This window comes from Podarcis bocagei (genome assembly GCF_964188305.1).
Source record: "Podarcis bocagei genome assembly, chromosome: 6".
Classification (NCBI taxonomy): Eukaryota; Metazoa; Chordata; class Lepidosauria; order Squamata; family Lacertidae; genus Podarcis; species Podarcis bocagei.
The window spans coordinates 81,892,525-81,914,823 of NC_138130.1; the positions used below are offsets into that span (position 1 = coordinate 81,892,525).

General features: G+C 45.8%; 1 protein-coding gene across 3 annotated transcripts in view; it reads left to right on the plus strand.

Moving 5' to 3' along the window:
- The window catches only part of FLT3 (fms related receptor tyrosine kinase 3), a 56,538-nt gene extending 34,612 nt beyond the window's left edge, over positions 1–21,926 (plus strand). For 2 of the 3 annotated variants that reach the window (XM_081197902.1, XM_081197904.1), the window contains exons 10-24: positions 4–110; positions 1,059–1,167; positions 1,565–1,737; positions 2,733–2,836; positions 2,927–3,059; positions 3,150–3,254; positions 7,507–7,617; positions 8,618–8,771; positions 11,303–11,424; positions 11,573–11,697; positions 14,820–14,942; positions 16,502–16,613; positions 18,495–18,594; positions 19,677–19,782; positions 21,743–21,926. In XM_081197902.1, the coding sequence (XP_081054028.1) occupies positions 4–110; positions 1,059–1,167; positions 1,565–1,737; positions 2,733–2,836; positions 2,927–3,059; positions 3,150–3,254; positions 7,507–7,617; positions 8,618–8,771; positions 11,303–11,424; positions 11,573–11,697; positions 14,820–14,942; positions 16,502–16,613; positions 18,495–18,594; positions 19,677–19,782; positions 21,743–21,820 (1,762 nt within the window). In that variant the 3' untranslated portion in view covers positions 21,821–21,926. Of the gene's footprint in view, positions 1–3; positions 111–1,058; positions 1,168–1,564; positions 1,738–2,732; positions 2,837–2,926; positions 3,060–3,149; positions 3,255–7,506; positions 7,618–8,617; positions 8,772–11,302; positions 11,425–11,572; positions 11,698–14,819; positions 14,943–16,501; positions 16,614–18,494; positions 18,595–19,676; positions 19,787–21,742 lie in introns of all 3 variants that reach the window. The other variant, XM_081197903.1, reaches the window with a different exon arrangement.
- Positions 21,927–22,299: the final 373 nt, after the last annotated feature.

Genomic DNA, 22,299 nt, shown 5'->3' on the forward strand with positions numbered 1-22,299 from the left:
CAGCCTCTCTTCAAAATTCTGTGACCATAAGGACAAACCAGGGGAATATGTGTTCTACGCAGAAAATGACGATTTGTCTGTGAGCAGGACATTAAAACTCTACGTGAAAAGTGAGTTTAAAAGAGAGAGGGAGGGAGAGAACAGATATGAAATGCTTGCCTCCATGCTGCTGTTGCTTGTTTGTTCTTCTTCTTGTGAGGGTTGGGAGACAAGTGCAATTCAGTTTGCATTTAAAGCTAAACCCACCTTATTCTCACTTCCTGAAAGCAAAAACACAGCCATCCTCTGAAATTTGCACTTTCTCTGAATTTTGCAATGCCATTCTCCAACCACGTAGTGTACACAAAAAAGCATTATGCAGGTTAAAGTGTGAAAAATAACAACAACAAAAAGGGCATTGCGTTATGGGAAATTGCTCTGCAAAAATGTGAATACTTAACCAACTACCATTCCCAAGATTTTCAGAAGCCTTGTGCTTTAAATGTACATTGTGTATGCAGCCCAAGAGAGGCCTGGCTCAAGGAGAGAGATACCCTCACCCGCAGCCTTACATCACATACCCTCCAACACTTTGAAGCCAAAATCTGGGACACAAAATCTTCCCATTTTTTTTATCATGAGAGCATGGTGGCCATTTTGGAGTTCATCTCCACTTTCAGGCTGAGAGCTAGCGTTTGTCTGCAGACAGCTTTTGTGGGTCATGTGGTCAGCATGACTAAACCGCTTCTGGTGCACAGAACATGGTGACGAGTGCCAGAGCACATGGAAACACTGTTTACCTTCCTGCTGCAGCGGTACCTATTTATCTACTTGTGCTGGTATGCTTTTGAACTGCTAGGTTGGCAGAAGCTAGGACAGAGCAATGGGAGCTCACCCCGTTGTGCGGATTCAAACTGCCAACCTTACGATCAGCAAGCCCAAGAAGCTTGCTGGTTTAGACCACAGCGCCACCCGTGTCCTGTAGGTCATGTATTTATGGGGAGGCTCAAAGTATAGGGAGTCTTGTTCAGGAATTCTTGTTCTAAAGTTCTTGTGCTGTTTTGCTGTATCTTTTGCAGGGAAACCTGTTTTAAAAATGTACAAGACATCAACTCGGATTTCTTGCGCCGCTGAGAGCAGGCCTGCAGCATCTTGGGTCTGGAGACAGTGTCGGGACGAGAAAACAAAGTAAATAAAGATGTTGATGGCCTTTTCCATGGATGTTAGTGGCTGCATTTTTAAAAGCAGCTGAGATGCTGTGGTGTGGTTTAAGATTCTGCAAGAAGTTCTGTTTGCGGCACCAGCAAAGATCCCTCTCATCCAAGCTCCCCATTTACCTGTGCTATACCTGACATCATATATGGTTTCCCACCCTTGTTCCAGCCCATAGTATGTTTATCTAAACACATCTGTTAAATACAAATTATCTGTGAGCTAAAAAAGCTAAGTGATCAGCTTCTCCATTCCTACACAGCTACTGAAAGAACATTAAGATATATGCAGCACACACTTCTGATGATGCCCTTGACTTTTTAGATGTTTGGGTAAAAAATGAAAAACCTAAATGGCTCTCTTCTCCCCACAGTTGCACAGAAATCGCAGGTGGAATATCAAACAACACGTATGACGGAAATACTTTTGGTTTCCAGATTGTAAACAGCACTTTAGATCTATCGGAAGTAGAAGACAGATTTTACGTAGAGTGCTGTGCCAACAATTCAGTGGGCTTTGACTGTGAAACAAGCTTAATTGAAAAAGGTATTGTATGGAGGTGCCTGTAAAAATGGATTTGGCAGTCTGTGTAAGGAGGAATAGCCAACGTGGTACCCTCCAGATGTTTCCGAATTGCAGCTCCCATTAGCTTCAGCCAGAATAGTGAATGGATGATGGGAACTGCAGCCCAATAACATCTGTGACATGTTGTGGAAAAGGGGAGAGGTTTGCACTTTCTCAGGCAATTGGCAAGAATTGCTTATATGCAACAGCTGGATTTTAGAGTCCCAAAGAGATCTGCCCCCATGGAACTTTGAACAAACTATGCATTTTTACTAACCTGACTTTGAACTTCAGTTGAGTTTTCAAGACCCAAGTCCTTTGCCTCTGATCCCATGATGTGCTGGAACCATGGGAACGCCACCTTTGGGTTGCTGAGTTGTATCTTGTCTCCCCACCATCTTCTTATTGTGCTATGCCTTCATGGTAAACCCTAAGACAAGTCACAGTTTGCATTTTACAAGTGGGAAACTGAGACTAGAAGATAGTGGTTAGACCAAGGCGTCTCAGTAATGCCACAGAACTGGTGAGTGGGACTCACTTAAACCTGGATCTCTTAAATTTAAATATAAATGATTGTTCATCTGGGAACACACTGCCCTCTAAAGAATAATACTGTGCTCACCAAAAAAAGGAAGCACGACAGGTTTTAATCTGTCTCAGTTATGGGTATTGTGTGGTGGTTTGTTTTAATGTTGCTATTGGCTTGTTTCTATGAATGACTCCAACATCCTTCTATTTGCTCTGTGGGAGCCACGTTATAATGCAAAGCATGGGTTCCATGCTAAATTCCATGGTATGTAAAAATATATTAAATGTTTGTAACTTCAGAGATGAGTCCTGTGGCACCCTGAAGACCAACATCTCTATTGCGGCATGAGCTTTTGTAGATAAGACCATGTTTCATCACATGTGCAAAGTCATTTTATCTTTAATGATACAATGAAGTGCTTAACAATCCACCTCTCTTCGAATTGCAGGAGAACATCCCCTGTCCGATAATGTTGCATTATATGCAACTGCTGGAGTCTGCTTTTCGGTCATCGCTGTGTTGTGTGTCTTAATTTGCCAAAACTACAAAAAGGTAACAGCTGAACCCAATGTCTGTCTTTTTCACTTTGCTCTGTTACCTTGAATGTCCTTTTCACTATTCCTCTTTTCCCATTCCCTGTAGCAATCGAGGTACAAAAGCCAGCTGCAGATGATACAGATGGTTGGATCTTCCTCTAACGAATACATCTACGTGGATTTCAGCGAGGTCGAGTATGAGCTCAAGTGGGAGTTTCCCAGAGAAAATCTGGAATTTGGTGAGTTTGGTGGCACTCATCGTAAGATTAGCAAACACATCACCAAAGTGCAAGATGAGGAGGACATGTTCATTTCCCTTTTTCTTGTAGGGCAAGAACTTGGTTCCGGTGCTTTTGGGAAAGTGGTGAATGCCACGGCATATGGAATTAGTGAAACGGGAGTGTCTGTCCAGGTCGCAGTCAAGATGCTAAAAGGTAGCCTATCCATGTATATTGTAATGCAGGGATGAGGAATCTGTGGCCCTCCAAAGATCCTTGGACTCCTTTATAACTGACTATTGTGTTTGCTGGAGAGGATGGGAGCTGGAGTCACAGAATCATAGAATTTTAGTGATGGAAGGGACCCTAAGGGTCATTTGCCAACCCCCTGCAATGCAGGAATCTCAACTAAAGCACCCAGGACAGATGGCCATCCAACCTCTGCTTAAAAACCTCCAAGGAAGGAGAGTCCACCACCTCCCGAGGGAATTTGTTCCACTGTCTCACTGTCAGAAAGTTTTTCCATATGTTTAGTTGGAATCTCCTTTCTTGTAACTTGAAGCCATTGGTTCAAGTCCTACCCTCCAGAGCAGGAGAAAACAAGCATGCTCCCTCCTCCATGTGACAGCCCTTGAGATATTTGAAGATGGTTATCATATCTCCTCTCAGTCTCCTCTTTTCTAGCCTAAACATACCCATCAACTGTATCAACATTTTATCTATATCTATATCTATATCTATATCTATATCTATATCTATATCATCTATATCTATATCTATCTAGCTCCCTCTCTCTATTTTATCCTGACGACAACCCAGTAAGGTAGGCTAGGAGTTTGTTATGGGCCCAAGATCACCCAGTGAGTTTTCTGGCTGAGTGGGGATTTGAACTCTGCTCTCCCAGGTCCTAGCCTAGCACTCTAACCACTACACCACACTGGCTCTCATCTGGAGGCCCACAAGTTTCACACTCCTGCTATAAAGACTGTAACCTGTTCTTGATTTGGAGGGGGGAAGCCTATATTCAATTCGGTGTATGGGGTGCTTGTCTGGAAGCACGATCAAGGCAGAGCGGGCAGACCCAACCGCCATTCAAAGTGAAGAGGTGAGGCAAGGTGACAAGGGTCATTAGGTTGCTTGGTCTGACATCAGCTTCATCTACTTTGTAGAGACAAATTGCTCAGGCTGAAGAAACAGAATCTAGGGATTTAGAAAGGTCAAGTGAAACTCCTGTTGGTGCCCTGCCTTGCATCACCTGGCAACTGCTGAGTCAGCAAGCCGCAGGATCTACTTCTGACCCAGCTGCATTGGCGACACCCAAGCGGAGCAGATCCCTGGCAAACAGCTCCCTCTTCTGACAACTTGCTGTGGTGGCACAGAGAGAAAAGCACTTGAGTCGGACTCTGAAAGATGCCCAATCCTGTTTCCTTGTAGTGAGCCCTTGCATGAGTGCTTAACTGTGCTTAATGTGCTGGTCCCAGGGGTAACCCAAGAAACGCGGTCCAGGTCCAGTCCAGAATCCAAAGGGTCCACTAGGAGTCATTCCGACAGGGCCAAGGCAGGACATGAGGCAGAAAACCAGGCAAGGACAGGTACAGGATCTCAGGCAGGATCTGGCAATCAGCAATGTTGCTCCCGCAACCTGGGGCGGGGTCCAACAGCCTTTTATCTTTGTTGGGGTAACGGCTGGTCCTGATACCCTGGCGACTCACCTCCCTGTTTCGCCCAGAGGTGAGCACTCCTTCTGCGAGTACTCAGGTATCTCCTTCTCTCAGACCTTAGTCTCTGCAGCTCAGGAGACGTTGGTGGGTTACTAGACCCAGGGGCCGCCTCAGCCTCTCCTGACCAAACTGGTAGTGGAGCAGCTGTAAGTGATGGCCCAGCTGGAGGCAATCCCCGCATCTGGAGCCAGGGCAGACTCAGGCCCCTGACTTGGCCCAGCTGGTGTTTGTTGCAGGGGAACCTGTGCAGACTGGGACTCTTCAGGATCAGGCCCCAGACTTTGTTCAGATGATGCCTGAGGCAAAGGGTCTGGTGCAGACTGAGACTCCTCTGGTTCTGAGTCTGAGTCCCAGGCCATCACACTTAAGAACATAGGAAGAGCCAGACTGGATCCAGCCAAAGGCCCATCTAGTCCATCATCTTGTTCTCATAGTGGTCAACCAGATGTATCTGAGAAGACCAAAAGCAAGACCCAGGCACAACAACGCTCTCCCCTTTTATGATTCCCCGCAACTGGCATTCTAGAGGCACGATGCCTCTGACAGTGGAGGTAGATACATAGCTAGCCATTAGCATTTCAAAACATCTGCAGACTCTGATTTTTCTCCTACGAGTTTGTGCACACTCGTGTTGTTTGAGGGGTGCCACAGGGCCCAGTCTTATTCAACATCTTTATCAACGACTTGGATGATGGACTCAAGGGCATCCTGATCAAATTTGCAGATGACACCAAACTGGGAGGGGTGGCTAACACCCCAGAGGACAGGATCACACTTCAAAACGACCTTGACAGATTAGAGAACTGGGCAAAAACAAACAAGATGAATTTTAACAGGGAGAAATGTAAAGTATTGCACTTGGGCAAAAAAAATGAGAGGCACAAATACAAGATGGGGGACACCTGGCTTGAGAGCAGTACGTGTGAAAAGGATCTAGGAGTCTTGGTTGACCATAAACTTGACATGAGCCAACAGTGTGACGCGGCAGCTAAAAAAGCCAATGCAATTCTGGGCCTCATCAATAGGAGTATAGCATCTAGATCAAGGGAAGTAATAGTGCCACTGTATTCTGCTCTGGTCAGACCTCACCTGGAGTACTGCGTCCAGTTCTGGGCACCACAGTTCAAGAAGGACACTGACAAACTGGAACGTGTCCAGAGGAGGGCAACCTAAATGGTCAAAGGCCTGGAAACAATGCCTTATGAGGAACGGTTAAGGGAGCTGGGCATGTTTAGCCTGGAGAAGAGGAGGTTAAGGGGTGATATGATAGCCATGTTCAAATATATAAAAGGATGTCACATAGAGGAGGGAGAAAGGTTGTTTTCTGCTGCTCCAGAGAAGCGGACACGGAGCAATGGATCCAAACTACAAGAAAGAAGATTCCACGTAAACATTAGGAAGAACTTCCTGACAGTAAGAGCTGTTTGACAGTGGAATTTGCTGCCAAGGAGTGTGGTGGAGTCTCCTTCTTTGGAGGTCTTTAAGCAGAGGCTTGACAACCATATGTCAGGAGTGCTCTGATGGTGTTTCCTGCTTGGCAGGGGGTTGGACTCAATGGCCCTTGTGGTCTCTTCCAACTCTATGATTCTATGATTCTATTGCAATCCAAAGTTTCTGGTGGCATGTCTTCCCTCTCTTTGCTGTAGGACTATTATGTGTGATGCAGCTGTGTCACAGTTGTGAGTAGGTGGTCATGTATCGGAGAACAATCCTTTATTTGAAAGAGTCCTTTGTCTGAAGAGCTGCCTAATCCAAAGCTTAAATTGCTTGTAGTTTTCAGAACATGGTGGTGATTCTGAGGATGACGTCAGCACCGAAGCAAAGAAACCATTAAAATGTGAATTATGTTTGGGCTTTGATTTGCGGAACATCAAGCAAAAGTCCCTGGATATCTGACTTCATCTCCCACAGAAGCCAGGGATGTTTTTTTCAGACCTATGCTGGCCATTATGGCTGCATACACAACATGCATTTCAATCACAGTTAAAGTACACACAGCTAAAGTACGTTTCCTGGGAAATGTTCCTTATAGTTATTCCTATGAACAGCAAGTAAGTCCCATTCCATGGAGGTTGATCCATTAAGGTGAATGGGGCATTGCCTCACCAAGGACAATCTGCCCTTAGCCAGCCCCCCCCCTCCTTACTTCCAACCAATCCAGGGGATGTTACTAGCTGGCTGTCAACTCCTCATTAGCCTCAGTGTTGCCTTTGTAGAACTCATCAGGGAGAAGGTTCAGGTTGCCTCTGCCTATCATTGGCTCTGACTTCACCATCATTTCCTGTTGGCTGCTCTGGTCTTCTGCTCCACCAACCCCAGTGGGCACCAGCCTCCCCTGGCCCCATTGACTTCACTTTCAAGTAACCACTCATACGGCTGAGCTCTTGGAGGAAGTGTAATCCCATTCTGCTTTCCATGCATTGGATTGATCTCCATCTATTACCATACCAAATTACTGCCTCTGCTGCTACAGCTAAAGTCGACCTATACAGTGGTCTTAAGTTTAGGATTTAGCATTGTACACTGAGAATCTAAAGCCGTTTCCCTCATCCTAGTGCTTTCCAGGCATTGCTGGACTACAGCTCCCATCAAATCAGCATGGTCAGTGGTGATGGGTGATGAGAGTTGTAGTCCAAATCTCTGAAGGTTGGAGGAGGCTGATCCGAAATCCTTAAATTGCATGGACTTAATCGCCCTTCCCAGTATAGGCAAATATAACTACACTTCTGTTGCTGTTGCATTTACAGACAAATACAGCTCTTCCGAGAAAGATGCTCTAATGACTGAACTCAAGATGATGACTCGCATTGGCAGTCATGAAAACATTGTGAATCTGCTTGGAGCTTGTACCATATCAGGTAAGGAGCTGAACAGCCAGTGGGTAAAGCCATCTACTTATGCTGGACCTTCCAATGTGACCTCTTTTTGCCTGGGTTGAGTACCCAAATGTAGAATTAGCATTGGCCTGTTGTGCCTATAGCTCCTGTCCAATGGAATGAAAATTCACATTTAGGGGATCTGCTGAGTCTTTGATGGAACTCGGGAGACCATAGATCAGTGGCAGAGCACCTGCTTTGCTTGCAGAAGGTTTCAGGTTCTGTTTCTGGCATCTCCAGTTAAGAGGATCAGGCAACAGGTGTTGGGATAAACTTCCCTCTGTCTGAGACCCTGGAGAGCCACTGCCAGTCAGAGTAGACACTACTGGGCTAGATAGCTATACAGACCTTTAGTCTGATCTAGTAGACAGCAGTTTCCTATGTCCCAAATGGCCTTTCTGCTGTAACTACCAAGAGTCTGGGCAGCCACTCTGGGCAGCTTCCAACAAAATGCAGAAAAAACAGCAGCAGCAGCAGCAGCAGCAGCAGCAGCAACAACAACAACAACAACAACAACAACAACAACAACAACAAACATCAAACATTAATAGCTTCCCTAAGAGGGTGGCCTTCAGAAGTCTATGAAAAATTATATAGTTGTTTAGCTCTTTGACATCTAATGGGAGCAAAATCCACAGGGTTGACGCCACTACCGAGAAGGCCCTTTGTCTGGTTCCCAGTAACTTCACTTCTTGCAATGAGAGAACTGCTAGAAGGCCCTTGGAGCTGGACCTCAGTGTTCGGGCTGAACAATGGGGGTGGAGACGCTCCTTCGGGTATACTAGGCCAAGGTTGTTTAGGGCTTGAAAGCTCAACACCAACACTTTGAATTGTGCTCGGAAATGTACTGGGAGCCAATGTAGATTTTTTTTTTAGGACTGGTGTTATGTGGCCCCAGTGGCTGCTCCCAGTTGCTTCCTTTTTCACTGTTTGCTATCTGGTATCTGAGTAACAGATTTTTATTTTTTAAAAAACTTTCCAGGACCAGTTTACTTGATTTTTGAATACTGTTGCTATGGAGACCTTTTGAACTACTTGCGGAGCAAACGAGACAGATTCCACAAGACCTTGACTGATGTCTTCCGACAGCACAATTTCAGCTTTTACCACAATTTCCCACAGTACACAAACTCAAGGTAAGGAGCACTGAGCCAGTTGTGGCTTGGGCAAAGTGATGCGTTAGAGGCCCTTGTGTGCCAAGCAAAGGGGGAGGGAATAGTGCCGCCCGCTCTCCTTGGCGGGGCTGTGGCACGCGAGGAAGCTGCCAAGGCAGCTCTCTCATGCCCGACCACTACAGCTCCATTCCTGGGTCAAGCCCAAACTGGGGATGCAGTGGGCTTTCTCCACACCACGCTTCCCTTGGGGGCGTTCCCCACATGCCCATCCCGGGTGGTTGTAGCATACACCTCTGTGGTGGTGATGGGGTCTTCCCCATAGCATTAGCCACCTGAGACAGCTGCCTCACTCTGCCTAATGGTAGCACAGGCCCAGCAGGCAGATTCATGCAGATAGTAGTCCAGTGGAAGAATCTGATCATTTCCCTCAACGACAGGTTACCTAGACTGAGGGAAAGTATCAATTCTGGAGGCTTTATATTAACCACCAGCAGCTGATTGGTTCTCTAGTGTCACCTGACTCATTGGGCCAGTGGTTCTGCCTTCTGATCAGCAGTCCTGGCAGTGCAAGGAGGCTGTAGCTGATCTGCATTGTTCCTCGTTCGCATCTCCTGACAACAACTCACAGGGCCAAGTTGCTAGGGTGACATAATAATAATAATAATAATAATAATAATAATAATAATAATAATAATAATAATAATGTTTTATTTATACCCCGGCCAGAGCCGGGCTCAGGGTGGCTAACACCAGTAAAATTATAATAAAAACATAATGGGGAGGGAGAAAAAAAACAATTTAAAATAAGGGTTAAAATACAATTTAAAATGCAGCCTCATTTTAATAGTAGCCCATAGATCAAAACCATAAGGGGAGGGAAACAGAAGGGTCAGACTGAGTCCAAACCAAAGGCCAGGTGGAACAGCTCTGTCTTGCAGGCCCTGCGGAAAGATGTCAAGTCCCACAGGGCCCTAGTCTCTTGTGACAGAGCGTTCCACCAAGTTGGAGCCAGTACTAAAAAGGCCCTGGCCCTAGCTGAGACCAATCTAATCACCTTGCGACTTAGGACCAAGTGTTGTCATTTTTGGACCTTAAGGTCCTCCATGGGGCATACCAGGAGAGGCAGTCCTGTAGGTACGTGGGCCCTAGGCCGCATAGGGCTTTAAAGGTCAAAACCAGCACCTTAAACCTGACCCTGTACTCCACTGGGAGCCAGTGCAGTTGGTAAAGCACTGGATGAATGTGATCCCGCGGCAAGGACCCCGTAAGGAGCCTCGCTGCGACATTCTGCACCCGCTGGAGTTTCTGGGTCAGCTTCAAGGGCAGCCCCACTTAGAGCGAGTTACAATAATCAAGCCTGGAGATGACTGTCATATGGATCACTGTGGCCACATCTGGGCAAGAAAGGTAAGAGACCAACTGTTTAATACGGTGGAGATGGAAAAATGCCACCTTTGCTGTGGCTGCAACCTTCGCCTCCATGGAAAGGGAGGTGTCAAAGGTTACACCCAAGCTCTTGACAGAAGGTGCTGGCACTAATTGAGCCCCCGCAAGAGATGGAAGTTGGTCCCCCAACCCCATGTCATCCTGACCCAGCCAGAGGACCTCTGTCTTCAAAGGATTTAACTTCAACTGGCTCCCATGCAGCCATCCAGCCACAGCTTCCAAGCATCTGGTCAATGTGTCTGGGGCTGAGTCAGGGTGGCCGTCCATCAACAGATAAAGCTGGGTGTCATCAGCATATTGATGACAACCCAACCCAAAACTCCCGACAATCTGGGCAAGGGGGCGCATAAAGATATTAAAAAGCATCGGGGAAAGAATCGCACCCTGCGGGACTCCACACACCAAGCAGTGCCATGGTGACAACTCCCTCCCTAGCGCCACCCTCTATCCCCGACCTGAGATAAAGGAGCGCAGCCATTGTCGGACTATGCCCTGAATCCCCACGTCAGCAAGGCGGTGGTCCAAAAGTTTGTGATCAACCATGTCGAAGGCTGCTGACAGATCTAAAAGAATCAGCAGTCCCGACCCGCCTCAATCCATCTGCCTACGGAAATCATCTGTTAGGGCGACCAAACTTGTCTCGGTCCCGTAACCAGGGCGAAAACCGGACTGAAATGAATCCAGAGCCGATGTTTCATCCAGAAACCCACCAAGCTGTTTGACAACCGCTCTCTCAATTACCTTACCCAGGTAAGGTCCCTATATGATATAGTTTGAGAACCACATCTGCATGGAAAATCCACAAGAGATTGGCTGCTTTCATTTCTGCTGTGTATTGAACCTGATCAAGTCAAAACTGTCACAAATCCTCTTTCAAAGACTCTGCTGTTTAAATTGAATGCATGCTATCATGATGAATTCTGCAAGTGAAAAATTCTAAGCACAACACAATCCAAATGTTTATTTTAAAAAAATAATAATAATGTATTTACGCAGATTTTAATTTCTATTTATTTGGGTTCGTTCTATTTATTTGTGTTCATTCTTATGGATGTCATTTTTACTATAGCAACCCCTTTTTCTTAAAAAAAAAAAATCTTTTTCAGAAATGAATATATACTAAGAAATGGATCATATATTCCAAAGGATGACTTTGGAAACACATCTGTAAAAAAAGACTTAGATTTGGCCTCTAAATTGTGCAGAATTGCCCTGCTTGCTGAGGAAGGTAAGAAATCAAAGTCTCCTTTTGGGTTGTAATTGTGGTTTTTTTAAAAAAATGGTCTGAAGTAATGTAGTCATTTGGCAAACAATACTAGTGACAGAAACTCAAGCCTTAGCAAAATAAAGCTCTTGCCATTGTTTTTCACTTGTAGAAGGAATGAAATATGTGAACAGGGGAATAGATGATGAAGAGGACCTCAATGTGCTGACTTTTGAAGACCTTCTCTCCTTCGCATATCAAGTTGCCAAAGGAATGGAGTTTCTGGAATCAAAATCAGTAAGCATGATGTGTGAAAATTTGTTCAGATGATAAAGAGAACAAAAATGCATACAGTGGTCCAAAGCCTATTACCTCCTCTCCTCTCCAGCTGGATGTTCCAGCTCAGAACTACAAAAAAATAAAATACTTAATTAGAAATGGACTTTTATGAGAGAAATACGTTTTTCTGGTGTGTGTGTAAATACTAGGACCAGCCCCAACATTAGGCAGAATGAGATGATTGCCTCAGGTGGCAGATGCTGTGAAGCAGGGAATGCTGGCGAGATGTTGGAGGACAGTTTCATGTTGCTGATAAAACCTGCCTTATGTCCTCTAAGGAAGACTGCTGCCCTCAGGAGGTTACTGTCCCATCGCCAGTCTAATCAGCTTTTTCACATGGAATAAGGGTGCTTTCTTGCCCTTTGCTTCAGGCATCAGAATGTTTTAGGTCAGTCCTGGTTGTTGCCATAGTTGCTTATGATGCATCTCTCTGGAACGCAAATGGCTAGAGGGGAATTGAGAGGAACCTCTTCTCTCTGCTGCCGTGACTCTTCTCTGCCAAAGGAACACTGCTGCCAGTTCAGCAGAGCTGGCTCAGAAACTAGCATATTTTACCAAATACACAAGAACACAGTGTGACTAACATTTGGTCTAGGTAGCAGAATGCTCTATTAAGCTCCCCAAGAGGGACTGAGAAGGCCAAAGCCAGTGCTCTTCCAAAGAAAGAAGGTTTTCTAAATGAGGTAAAACAAAAGGCAAAATGTAAACTGAATTTCTGAAGGAGGCAGGAGGACAGGAGGTCTAGATGGGGAGATGAGATGCCAGGGAACCAAGAACAGCTGTGTGATGATGCTCCAGTGTTTGTGGGGAAAGGGGGAGGGAGTGTTGGAAGTTGGAACGTTGATGGAATGAGAGAGAAGGAAGATGGAGGTGTTTACCTGTCCTTCGGCTGTTGTCTGCCTAAAACATGTCAAAGAATGGGGGGAGCAAAAATCCTCAAGGGCAAAGTAATTCCAAAAAGAAGGGAAGAAGAGGAAGCATTTCCTGGCCATCACAGAGGTTTTGCTGGACAAGGACTGTGGGATTATGGGGTGCAAAAACGGGTGCCTTTAGGTGGGATTTCCAAGAGTTAATCAGACTTTAAATAGCTTGGAATGTGTCTAACTCAGTGTTGTCTACACCAACTGGCAGTAGCTCTCCAAAGTTTCAGACAAGAGTAGCTGGAGATGTTGCTTAACGGGCCCCGCCTGCTAGCCTGCTCCCTAAAATATCACTGGTTTTAGATACCTGTTAGGGCCATAAATTACCATATAGCATATACAGTGGTGCCCCGCAAGACGAATGCCTCGCAAGACGAAAAACTCGCTAGACGAAAGGGTTTTGCGTTTTTTGAGCTGCTTCGCAAGACGAATTTCCCTATGGGCTTGCTTTGCAAGACAAAAACGTCTTGCAAGTTTGTTTCCTTTTTCTTAACACCGTTAATACAGTTGCGACTTGACTTCGAGGAGCAACTCATAGAACGCGGTGTGGTAGCCTTATTTGAGGTTTTTGAAGACTTTGGTGATTTTTGAAGCTTTTCCAAAACTTTCCCGACACCATGCTTCGCAAGACGAAAAATTCGCTAGACAAAAAAACTCGCGGAACGAATTAATTTCGTCTTGCGAGGCACCACTGTATTCAACACAAAAACAATGACAATTTGTTGTTGACAAAGGGCAGCTGGACATATAAAGGGCCCCATTACCTTCAGTAGCTTAAAGGTAAAGGGACCCCTGACCATTAGGTCCAGTTGTGGCCGACTCTGGGGTTGCGGCGCTCATCTCGCTTTATTGGCTGAGGGAGCCGGTGTACAGCTTCTGGGTCATGTGGCCAGCATGACTAAGCCGCTTCTGGCGAACCAGAGCAGTGCACAGAAATGCCGTTTACCTTCCCGCTGGAGTAGTACCTCTTTATCTACTTGCACTTTGACCTGCTTTCGAACTGCTAGGTTGGCAGGAGCAGGGACCAAGCAATGGGCGCTCATCCCGTCACGGGGATTCAAACCACCAACCTTCTGATCGGCAAGTCCTAGGCTCTGTGGTTTAACCCACAGTGCCACCCGCGTAGCTTAGGGCCTCATCAAATCTAAATCCAGCCCTGGCTATGGGTTGGGACCTTTTGTATGCAGAGTATGTGCTCTGCTATTGAGCTGTGTGGCCCTTCCTGTAGCTCACTAGCTGTAGCCCCCAACAGGGGAGCTACAAATAATTATTCTGCTGGAGTATATCTATTTTGCAGTCATTAAAGACTATCTTTGATTCTGCAGTAACGATGCAATATGGGAACCATTTGAACTCTGTTCTGAATTTTGGTGCCCAGTGTTTATATATCATTGGGATGGGAAATGAATTTCTGCCTTTAACATGGGGTCAGGTCAAAATACTCTTCCTTTTGCGTATGTAAGTCTTATGCCAAACAAGGGGGATAGTGCCCTTCAGGAGGAGCAGCAGGTGTGCTTGCCCAGACAGCGCCACTCTCGAAAGAGCATGTCAGAGATAAATGGTGCATCGCTCATCTTTTGGAAGGGGCAGCCAGCAATCTTCACTTCCATCAAGTGAAATGTGACTATCGGTATTACAGTATTTCATACAATTTCCCTCCAGCACATAAAACTTTCAGTGAACTGATCGGCGTTATCTTTCGGTTCCTTCTTTCTAAGATTTATTGCTCGTAGGCTCACCCACTTTTGGTTGTTGTTGTTTTAAAAAAGAGGATGTGTGCCCTTCAAGTGTTGGAGAGGGGAAGCACCGCATAGACCATGAACAGGGAAACAGGGGCCTCCAGATGAGAACATTGGAGCAGAGAAAGCTCCTTTACACCAAGCCAGACTGTTGGTCTATCTAATTCAGTGTGGTCTACACCGGGGACAGGGCCCTCCAGGGTTCAGATTCTACCTCCCATCATCCTAGGCCATAGGCAGGGCTAGACAAACCATTAAGCAAAATAAGCACATGTTTACAAACCCTCCAAGTGTCCCTATTTTGGCATATGATTTCAGCTGCGAAAGGTGTTGGCTTGGAAACAATCCGGGACTTAACTGTTGTTCTTTGGCCGTTGTGAAACAGGGCGTGAAGCAAACTCACACCATTCTCCCTTGACAGTGTGTTCACAGGGATCTCGCTGCCAGGAATATTCTAGTCACTCACGGGAAAGTGGCAAAAATCTGCGACTTTGGACTTGCGAGGGACATAGAGAATGATTCAAACTACGTTGTCCGAGGGAATGTAAGTAGATGCTTTTGGCAGGCTCTTTTCATAGCTTTATGCTAATCATAATAACAACACAGTAGTACTAACCGTAAGAATATAAAAATAGCCCTTCCAGATCAGGCCAAAAGCCCATCTAGTCCAGCATCTTGTTCTTACAATAGCCAACCAGATACCCAGTAGGAATCTCCCAACTTGTGCAACTGGTATTCAGAAACACACCAGTTCTTATACTGGAGAGTAGTGCACAGCCATCATGGCTAGTAACCTTCACTAGCCTTATTCTCCATGAATTTGTCTTTATCCTCCTTCAAAGCCATTTAACTTGGCGACTCTAATGACCTCCCGTGGCAATGAATTTAACATAGCTTAACTGTGTGCTGTGTGTACATGCAGGAATTGGCAAGTGGATAAGCTGATGGTTAAGAATTATAAGTTAGAAATAATCCCTCCAAAAATATTGCAATATAAGGTTAAATGTAAGGAATGGAATGTGAATTAGAAAACAACGCAGCGACAAGAGGAAACTATGGACACATGGAAAGCAGAGTGTGGGAAGCCAATTTTTTTGAAAAATTGTATTACATTTGCTCTAGTTTGTGGTTGATTTGTTTAAATTTGGAAAATCAATAAAAACAATTTTGCCAAAAAAAAAAAAAAAACACCCCCAACCACCCTATATGCTATGTGAAGAAATACAGTACTTCCATTTCTTTTTCTGGATACCTTCCAACATTCAACTTCCTTAGATGACCCCAGATTCTGGTATTATGAGAGGGAGGGAAAACGCCTCTTTATTCACACCCCCGCAACTTCAGGGGGTTGGATGAACTCCTTTGCACATACAGTTTGTGATCTAGAATGGCAATCTGTGCGCCAAAGCCTCTTTGTAGGTACAGATTCCCTTGCTGGGTTTGCTAGAACACCCATATCTGCTTTCTTCCTAACTTCCTTATGAAAGGGACCCCTGCCGGATTAGACTAACTGCCTATAAATCCCATTTCCTGCAGATGCCTCCAGTAAGCCTGTAACCAGGACATGAAGGCAATAGCCTTCTTCTCCCGTCCTTGTCCAACAGCAGCTTATATTCAGTAGCGTGATGTCTATGAACCTGGAGGCTGCATAAAGCCATCTGTCTGAGGGCACCTTCACACAGAAAGTGCTTCCTTGCAGTAAATACTAAATCCTCAGCGTAGCTTGTCACGCACACCCACACCCAAAGATATTTCACTGTGTGTTCACACACAGTGGGAAGACATGCTTGAGAAACTTTTCATATAGGGAATCGATCGAGTCTGAAGCATCCCTGGTTACCTGTTTTTTAGGTGTTTCAAACAAGAGCAGCTTCAGCAACATCATGTGAAAATCCTAGTTCCTGCTCTAGTTCCACTATGCTTTGCATGTGCTCCCTCAAAGGCCACAACCACCCTGTTCCAAAGCAGATATTCCTCTAAAAATGAAGTCCGTGCATACTAATTGCTAGACTTTGCGCAGTATTTCTTCTTCTTTTTTCCTCTGATGTGTGGAAGTTTCAGTGCAGAAATGATTGCTCCCCCCCCCCTTTCCTCTTCCTACAGGCTTGTTTACCTGTTAAGTGGATGTCTCCTGAAAGCTTGTTTCAAGGGATTTATACTATTAAGAGTGATGTCTGGTCTTACGGAATCTTACTGTGGGAAATATTCTCTCTTGGTATGTTCTGGATTAAGTTGCCTACTTCAGCATTAAGGAGGGCCCAGAAACAAGGGATGGCAGAAAAAATTGGTTCAGTTTGCATTCAATGTGGACTTGCCTCATTGGCACTTTCCAAAGCAATTCTCTGAAATTTTCTAGCCAGGTAATGTTTTCAGAAATGCAGGGGTTCACAGACAGTGGTAATAATAATAATAATAATAATAATAATAATAATAATAATAATAATAATAATAATAATAATAATAAAAAAAAATTTATACCCTGCCCATCTGGCTGGGTTTCCCCAGCCACTCTGGGCGGCTTCCAACAAAATATTAAAATACAATGGTCTGTTAAACATTAAAAGCTTCCCTAAACAGGGCTGGCTTCAGATGTCTTCTAAAAGTCTGGTAGTTGTTTTTCTCTTTGACATCTGGTGGGAGGGCATTCCACAGGGCGGGTGCCACTACCGAGAAGGCCCTCTGCCTGGTTCCCTGTAACTTGGCTGCTCACAGTGAGGGAACTGCCAGAAGCATAGGCGCCGACTCCATGGGGCCTGAGGGGGCCCGAGCCCCCTCAAAAATTCGTTTGGGGGGGCTCCGCCCCCCCAATAATCTCGGGCGCCCCTCCAGCAGAGCGCCACCGCCGCCCCTCCCCCAGCCCAAAATACACAGGGGCGGGCTGCACGCCTCCTGCCCTCCCTCCCGAGCAAAAGCTCCACCCAATTTCCTTCGGAGCTGATTAATAGGCGCAGCACGCTCTCGCCTATTCGCTCACGAGGAGGCGGCGCCACTTTATCTGCATATTCATGAGCTTATTTATTATTCATGAGCTTTCACGGGCTCCCCCAATATTTTTTATAAGTTGGCGCCCCTGGCCAGAAGGCCCTCAGCGCGGGACTGCAGTGTCCGGGCGGAACGATGGGGGTGGAGATGCTCCTTCAGGTCCACAATCTTCTTTCAAGCCATCCACAGCACATTTGTGAATTTGTGGTTGAAGACTGGAAATAGAACATCCACTGTATTAATGGTGCATGTGGATTTATACCCTGCCCATCTGGCTGGGTTTCCCCAGCCACTCTGGGCGGCTTCCAACAAAATATTAAAATACAATGGTCTGTTAAACATTAAAAGCTTCCCTAAACAGGGCTGGCTTCAGATGTCTTCTAAAAGTATTTTTATTGCTTCTCTTATTTCTTACATTATTTCTTATTGTATTACAATCTGAATTGGAATTCAATAAAATACAACATATGAAATAAAAGCAATAAACCTCCAATTAAAAATTGTATAGCATCCAGCACCATGCATTACAATTGTTATAATAGGCAGAAAAATCATTAAGTCCCCCCCCCCCCCTGCAAAGTCTCAGCAGTGTTCAAGTGGTCTTCGGGGAGTGGGGAGGTTTGGGAAGCACTCTACTAGGGTAAAGTGTGCAGGAAAATAACTTACAGAATACATTATATTAGGTGAAGTATGCTTTCCAAAAATGTGTGTGTTAGGGGAAATTGGATACAAAAATGTGTACATTAAGAGAAATTGGCACTAATATGCCGATTAATCTTCACGAGTTGTTGTTTTTAAATAACAAAACTGATGTGGTAATATGGAGAAATGAACTCAGTGATGTGGGTGAATTAGGCTGCATACTGCACACCATAATTTTAAGCACATGACTTTCCTCCAAAGAATACTGGGAACTATAGTTTGTTGAGGCATTAGGAATTACAGTATATCTCTAGGAGGGGTAAACCACAGATCCCAAGATTTGTGGGGGGAGAGCTGTTTGCTTTAATGTACAGTGTATATGCAGTCGTGAATTGTGTGAAGAAGGGTGTGGCAAGCCTGTTTTTCAGCATCCACTTTTTCACTCTTCACTTCTCCCATCTTTCTGTTTTAGGTGTCAATCCTTACCCTGGAATACAAGTGGATGCAAACTTCTACAAGCTAATTCAAAGTGGCTTTAAAATGGACTGTCCGTTTTATGCTACAGAAGAAATGTAAGCATAGGGTATGAATACCGAGGGCTGGGGAGGGGCAGGATTCTGCCCAGGCACAATTTAGGGATGCATAAATGCTGGTTATGTAAGTTAAGGGAACAGAGGAGTCAAAAAAACTGACCTGTGTTGCACATTCTGGGACACACACACACACACACACACACACACACACACACACACATTCTCAGTCTGCTTTCCCTGTTTGTACCATTGGTATACATGCGCTGATAATGCGGTGTGGACATAATTTCACCTTATTGGATTGCCCCTTGTGAATTGCCCCTTTTTCCTGGCCCCAGCCGTGGTGCAGAGCTGCTTAGAACTTAAACCAACATGTCTAGTTTCAGAGTGTTTTGGATAATGGATGTGGGACTGAAGCCACATACCATATTTTTCGCCCTATAGGATGCACCGGCCCATAGGACGCACCTAGTTTTTTGGGAGGGAAATAAAGAAGAAAAAAATTCCTCCCCCCAGCCGCAGCTTCAGCGCGCCCCACACTCCGGGCAGCAGGCTGCTATCCGCAGCCTAGGGAGCCCTGCGGGAACTCCCGCGGGCTCCCCGGGCTTGCTGATAGCTTCCTGAAGCCTGGAGAGCGAGAGGGGTCGGTGCGCACCGACCCCTCTCGCTCTCCAAGCTTCAGTGAAAGCCTGCATTCACCCCATAGGACGCACACAGATTTCCCCTTCATTTTTGGAGGGGAAAAGGTGCGTCCTATAGGGCGAAAAATACGGTAAATGTATTACGGTAAATGCTCTACTTGAGAGCATTGCTTCAGACGGGTGCCACGAGATTCTCAAATACTGTATATGAGACGGCCAAACAAGCTTATTGATAACATGGTGGAGATGTTAAAGCAGGCACATTAACTTAAAAGTTTTCATGTTTTGGGGTGTTGTCTTAACGAAGCGCCTTGAGTCTGGGCTGCAGATGAAGTTCTTTTGATCCTAGGATCTTTTAAAAGCCCAGGCGTGCTTGTATTTTGGGACACATTCATATCCCAGTTGCCTGACTTTCCCATAGAAAATGCTTTGGGAAATCATTTCGTATCCCCCCCTCTGGTTTTGTTGTTGTCTTTGCAGATATTTAATGCTATGTTCCTGCTGGGCTCTGGACTCCAGAAAAAGACCATCCTTTTCACAGCTGCTTTGCCTCCTGGCCTGCCAGCTGGCTGAGGCAGAAGGAGCAGTAAGTAAGATTTGCAAACAAGAACATTTTTCTTCTCTTTTCCCCCCCTTTTGCTTTTTTTTTAGGGGGTGGTGGTTTAAAACCTATTAATAGCACCCATGGCAAGGGACTGTGAATGATGTCCCCAGCTGCTCGCTCTAATCTTCAGAAAGAACCGTCTGTTGTTTTCCCCCAGGGAGATCTCCAGAATGTCATCATGATTCTGGCGTTCTTCTCAGCTGTTGAGAGAGTGTGTGTGTGCAGCATTTTTGGCAAATATATTATTGGGTGTTTTCAGGAGAGCACTGCAGAAATGTGAGACTCCTGCACAGGTGTGCGAAACCTCACCTCTTCGTCTAGCTTCCAGGCCTGTCTTTGGCCATGTCTCCACCTCACTCACTCAACTTCTCAATGTCCTACTTTTGAGTGCTTCTGCCTATGATTGTGCCTCTCACTTGTCTGCTTAGAGAGTCTGTGGTGTCTGGTGTCAGAGGTAGTTCTAAGGTGGCGCGACCAGTTCAGCTGCACTGGGTGCCGTGCTGCAGGGAGCACCACAACAATGCTGTAGAACGGCGCGTGAGAGGAGGGGAGGACAAATTTTAGTGTCTCACAGGGCATCGCTGAAATGTGAGAGCCCAGAGTCCTCCACTGCTGCTATCCGCTGGCACTGGAGGTACAGAAGCAGAGAGACCAGCAGCAGGTGGAGTCTGAGCCAGTGACAGCCCCATTCACCCACCAACTGCTTGCAAGTGAGGAAGGCCAGTGGGGCTTGGCTGAGGGCCGGCTGAGGTTGTTGCATAGGCCCTCATGGATCTGCTTCCACTGTGGAGGGTCTAGAACAGCCTTTCTCAACCTGTGGGTCCCCAGATGTTGTTGAACTACAACTCCCATCACCCCTAGTTAGCAAGGTCAGAGCTCAGGTATGATGGGAGTTGTACTCCAACAACATCTGTGGACCCACAGGTTGAGAACCGCTGGTCTAGAAACTGCTGGCTTTTCTGTGATGGGAATGTAGCCTATAGAACAGGCTGTTGGGATGCGTCCAAGGAAATGGGGGCAATTGGCAGGCCCCCAGCTGGCTCCAGCCCACAGGCCCGCAGCTGGGCGATCTCCGGTCCTTGGATCAGCATATAACTGTGACTCAAGCCTCAGAAACCTTCAGAAGCTGAGCATGCAAGCCAGCAGAGTAAACTCTTCGCAACAGAAGGGCAGATAGAGGCTGTGTAAAGCGTATTTACAGGCATTTTATTCAGCATCAGGACAAAGAGAAGAACATGTCTTCTCCCCTTCGTGTCCAAGCAAACAGCATAAGCAAAAGCTATACACACAACGGAAGTTCCCAGCAAGCTGTGCTGGAATGTAAACAGACATTTGACATACAACAACTCCACATATCTGTTAAGGTGGAACGGAATATCGTAACACAGGCACCCCCAAATTTGGCCCTCCAGCTGTTTTGGGACTACAACTCCCATCATCCCTAGCTAACAGGACCAGTGGTCAGGGATGATGGGAATTGTAGTCCCAAAACAGCTGGAGGGCCAGGTTTGGGGATGCCTGTTATAGAACAATGGTAAGAGTCACATTTGTTGCTCCACCCACTTTTTTACCTCTGGCTCCAACCACCACTGGTATGTGGCCCCCAGAAGGTGGTCTGTGAGGGAATGTGGCTCTCAGGCTGAAAAGGGTTTGCCATCCTTGCACCAGCCCTCTTCAGCCAAATACAATTGGAATCCCACACAGGAAGTTCATGGGCAGACCAGCATTCTCTTCAGGCATGAGATTAACTCCTCTTTGTTGCTTGTACTATTTTACCTACATCTCAGTGAACTAAATGGGATTTGTAAACCACCGTGCATACCAGAAAGTATTGTGGAGTTGTAATTACTGCTACTATTTCTGTTACTACTGCTAATAATAATAATAATAATAATGGCAATTCATTATTTGCTACCTCTTATGTTCCCGTCCTAAATTATAGGCATGTCCAACGGGGAAGAGTGGGATTTCTGAACACATGTCGAGTCCAAAGCCACATATCCCAGTTCACATGGGATAAGAGAAGCTGAACCACTTTGATTCACCATTCCTACTCTGGATGCAGATGCTGCAAGGGAGAAATAAGACTGATGCATTATTTTATATAAAAAGGCATATAAGCTGAATGTATCGAAAGAGAGGGTTTTTTTGCCTTTGCTAAAGAGGCCAGATTTGCTGCTCCCGCCCCTGAATTTCTCGTGCTCATTTCCATGATCCAACTTTTGCTTTTGAAATGAAATTTGCCTCCCCTTTCAGGAATCTGGGTCAAGGCGAGAGCACACTTTTCACAACCAGGGGGTCTCTGGTGTGTCTGCAGCCTCCAGGGGCTGTGGTTAGGAAACGAAACTCTTTCCTTTCACAAATGTAACTGAAGTCAAACATTCCCGTTGTTGTTTGGTTGTGCTTAGAGCAGATGCAGAGAGTTGAAGTTCTTTGTCATCAGAGCCTCCAGACCTGAATGTATAGCGGCATTATCTTAACACTTAGCTGTGCTAATAA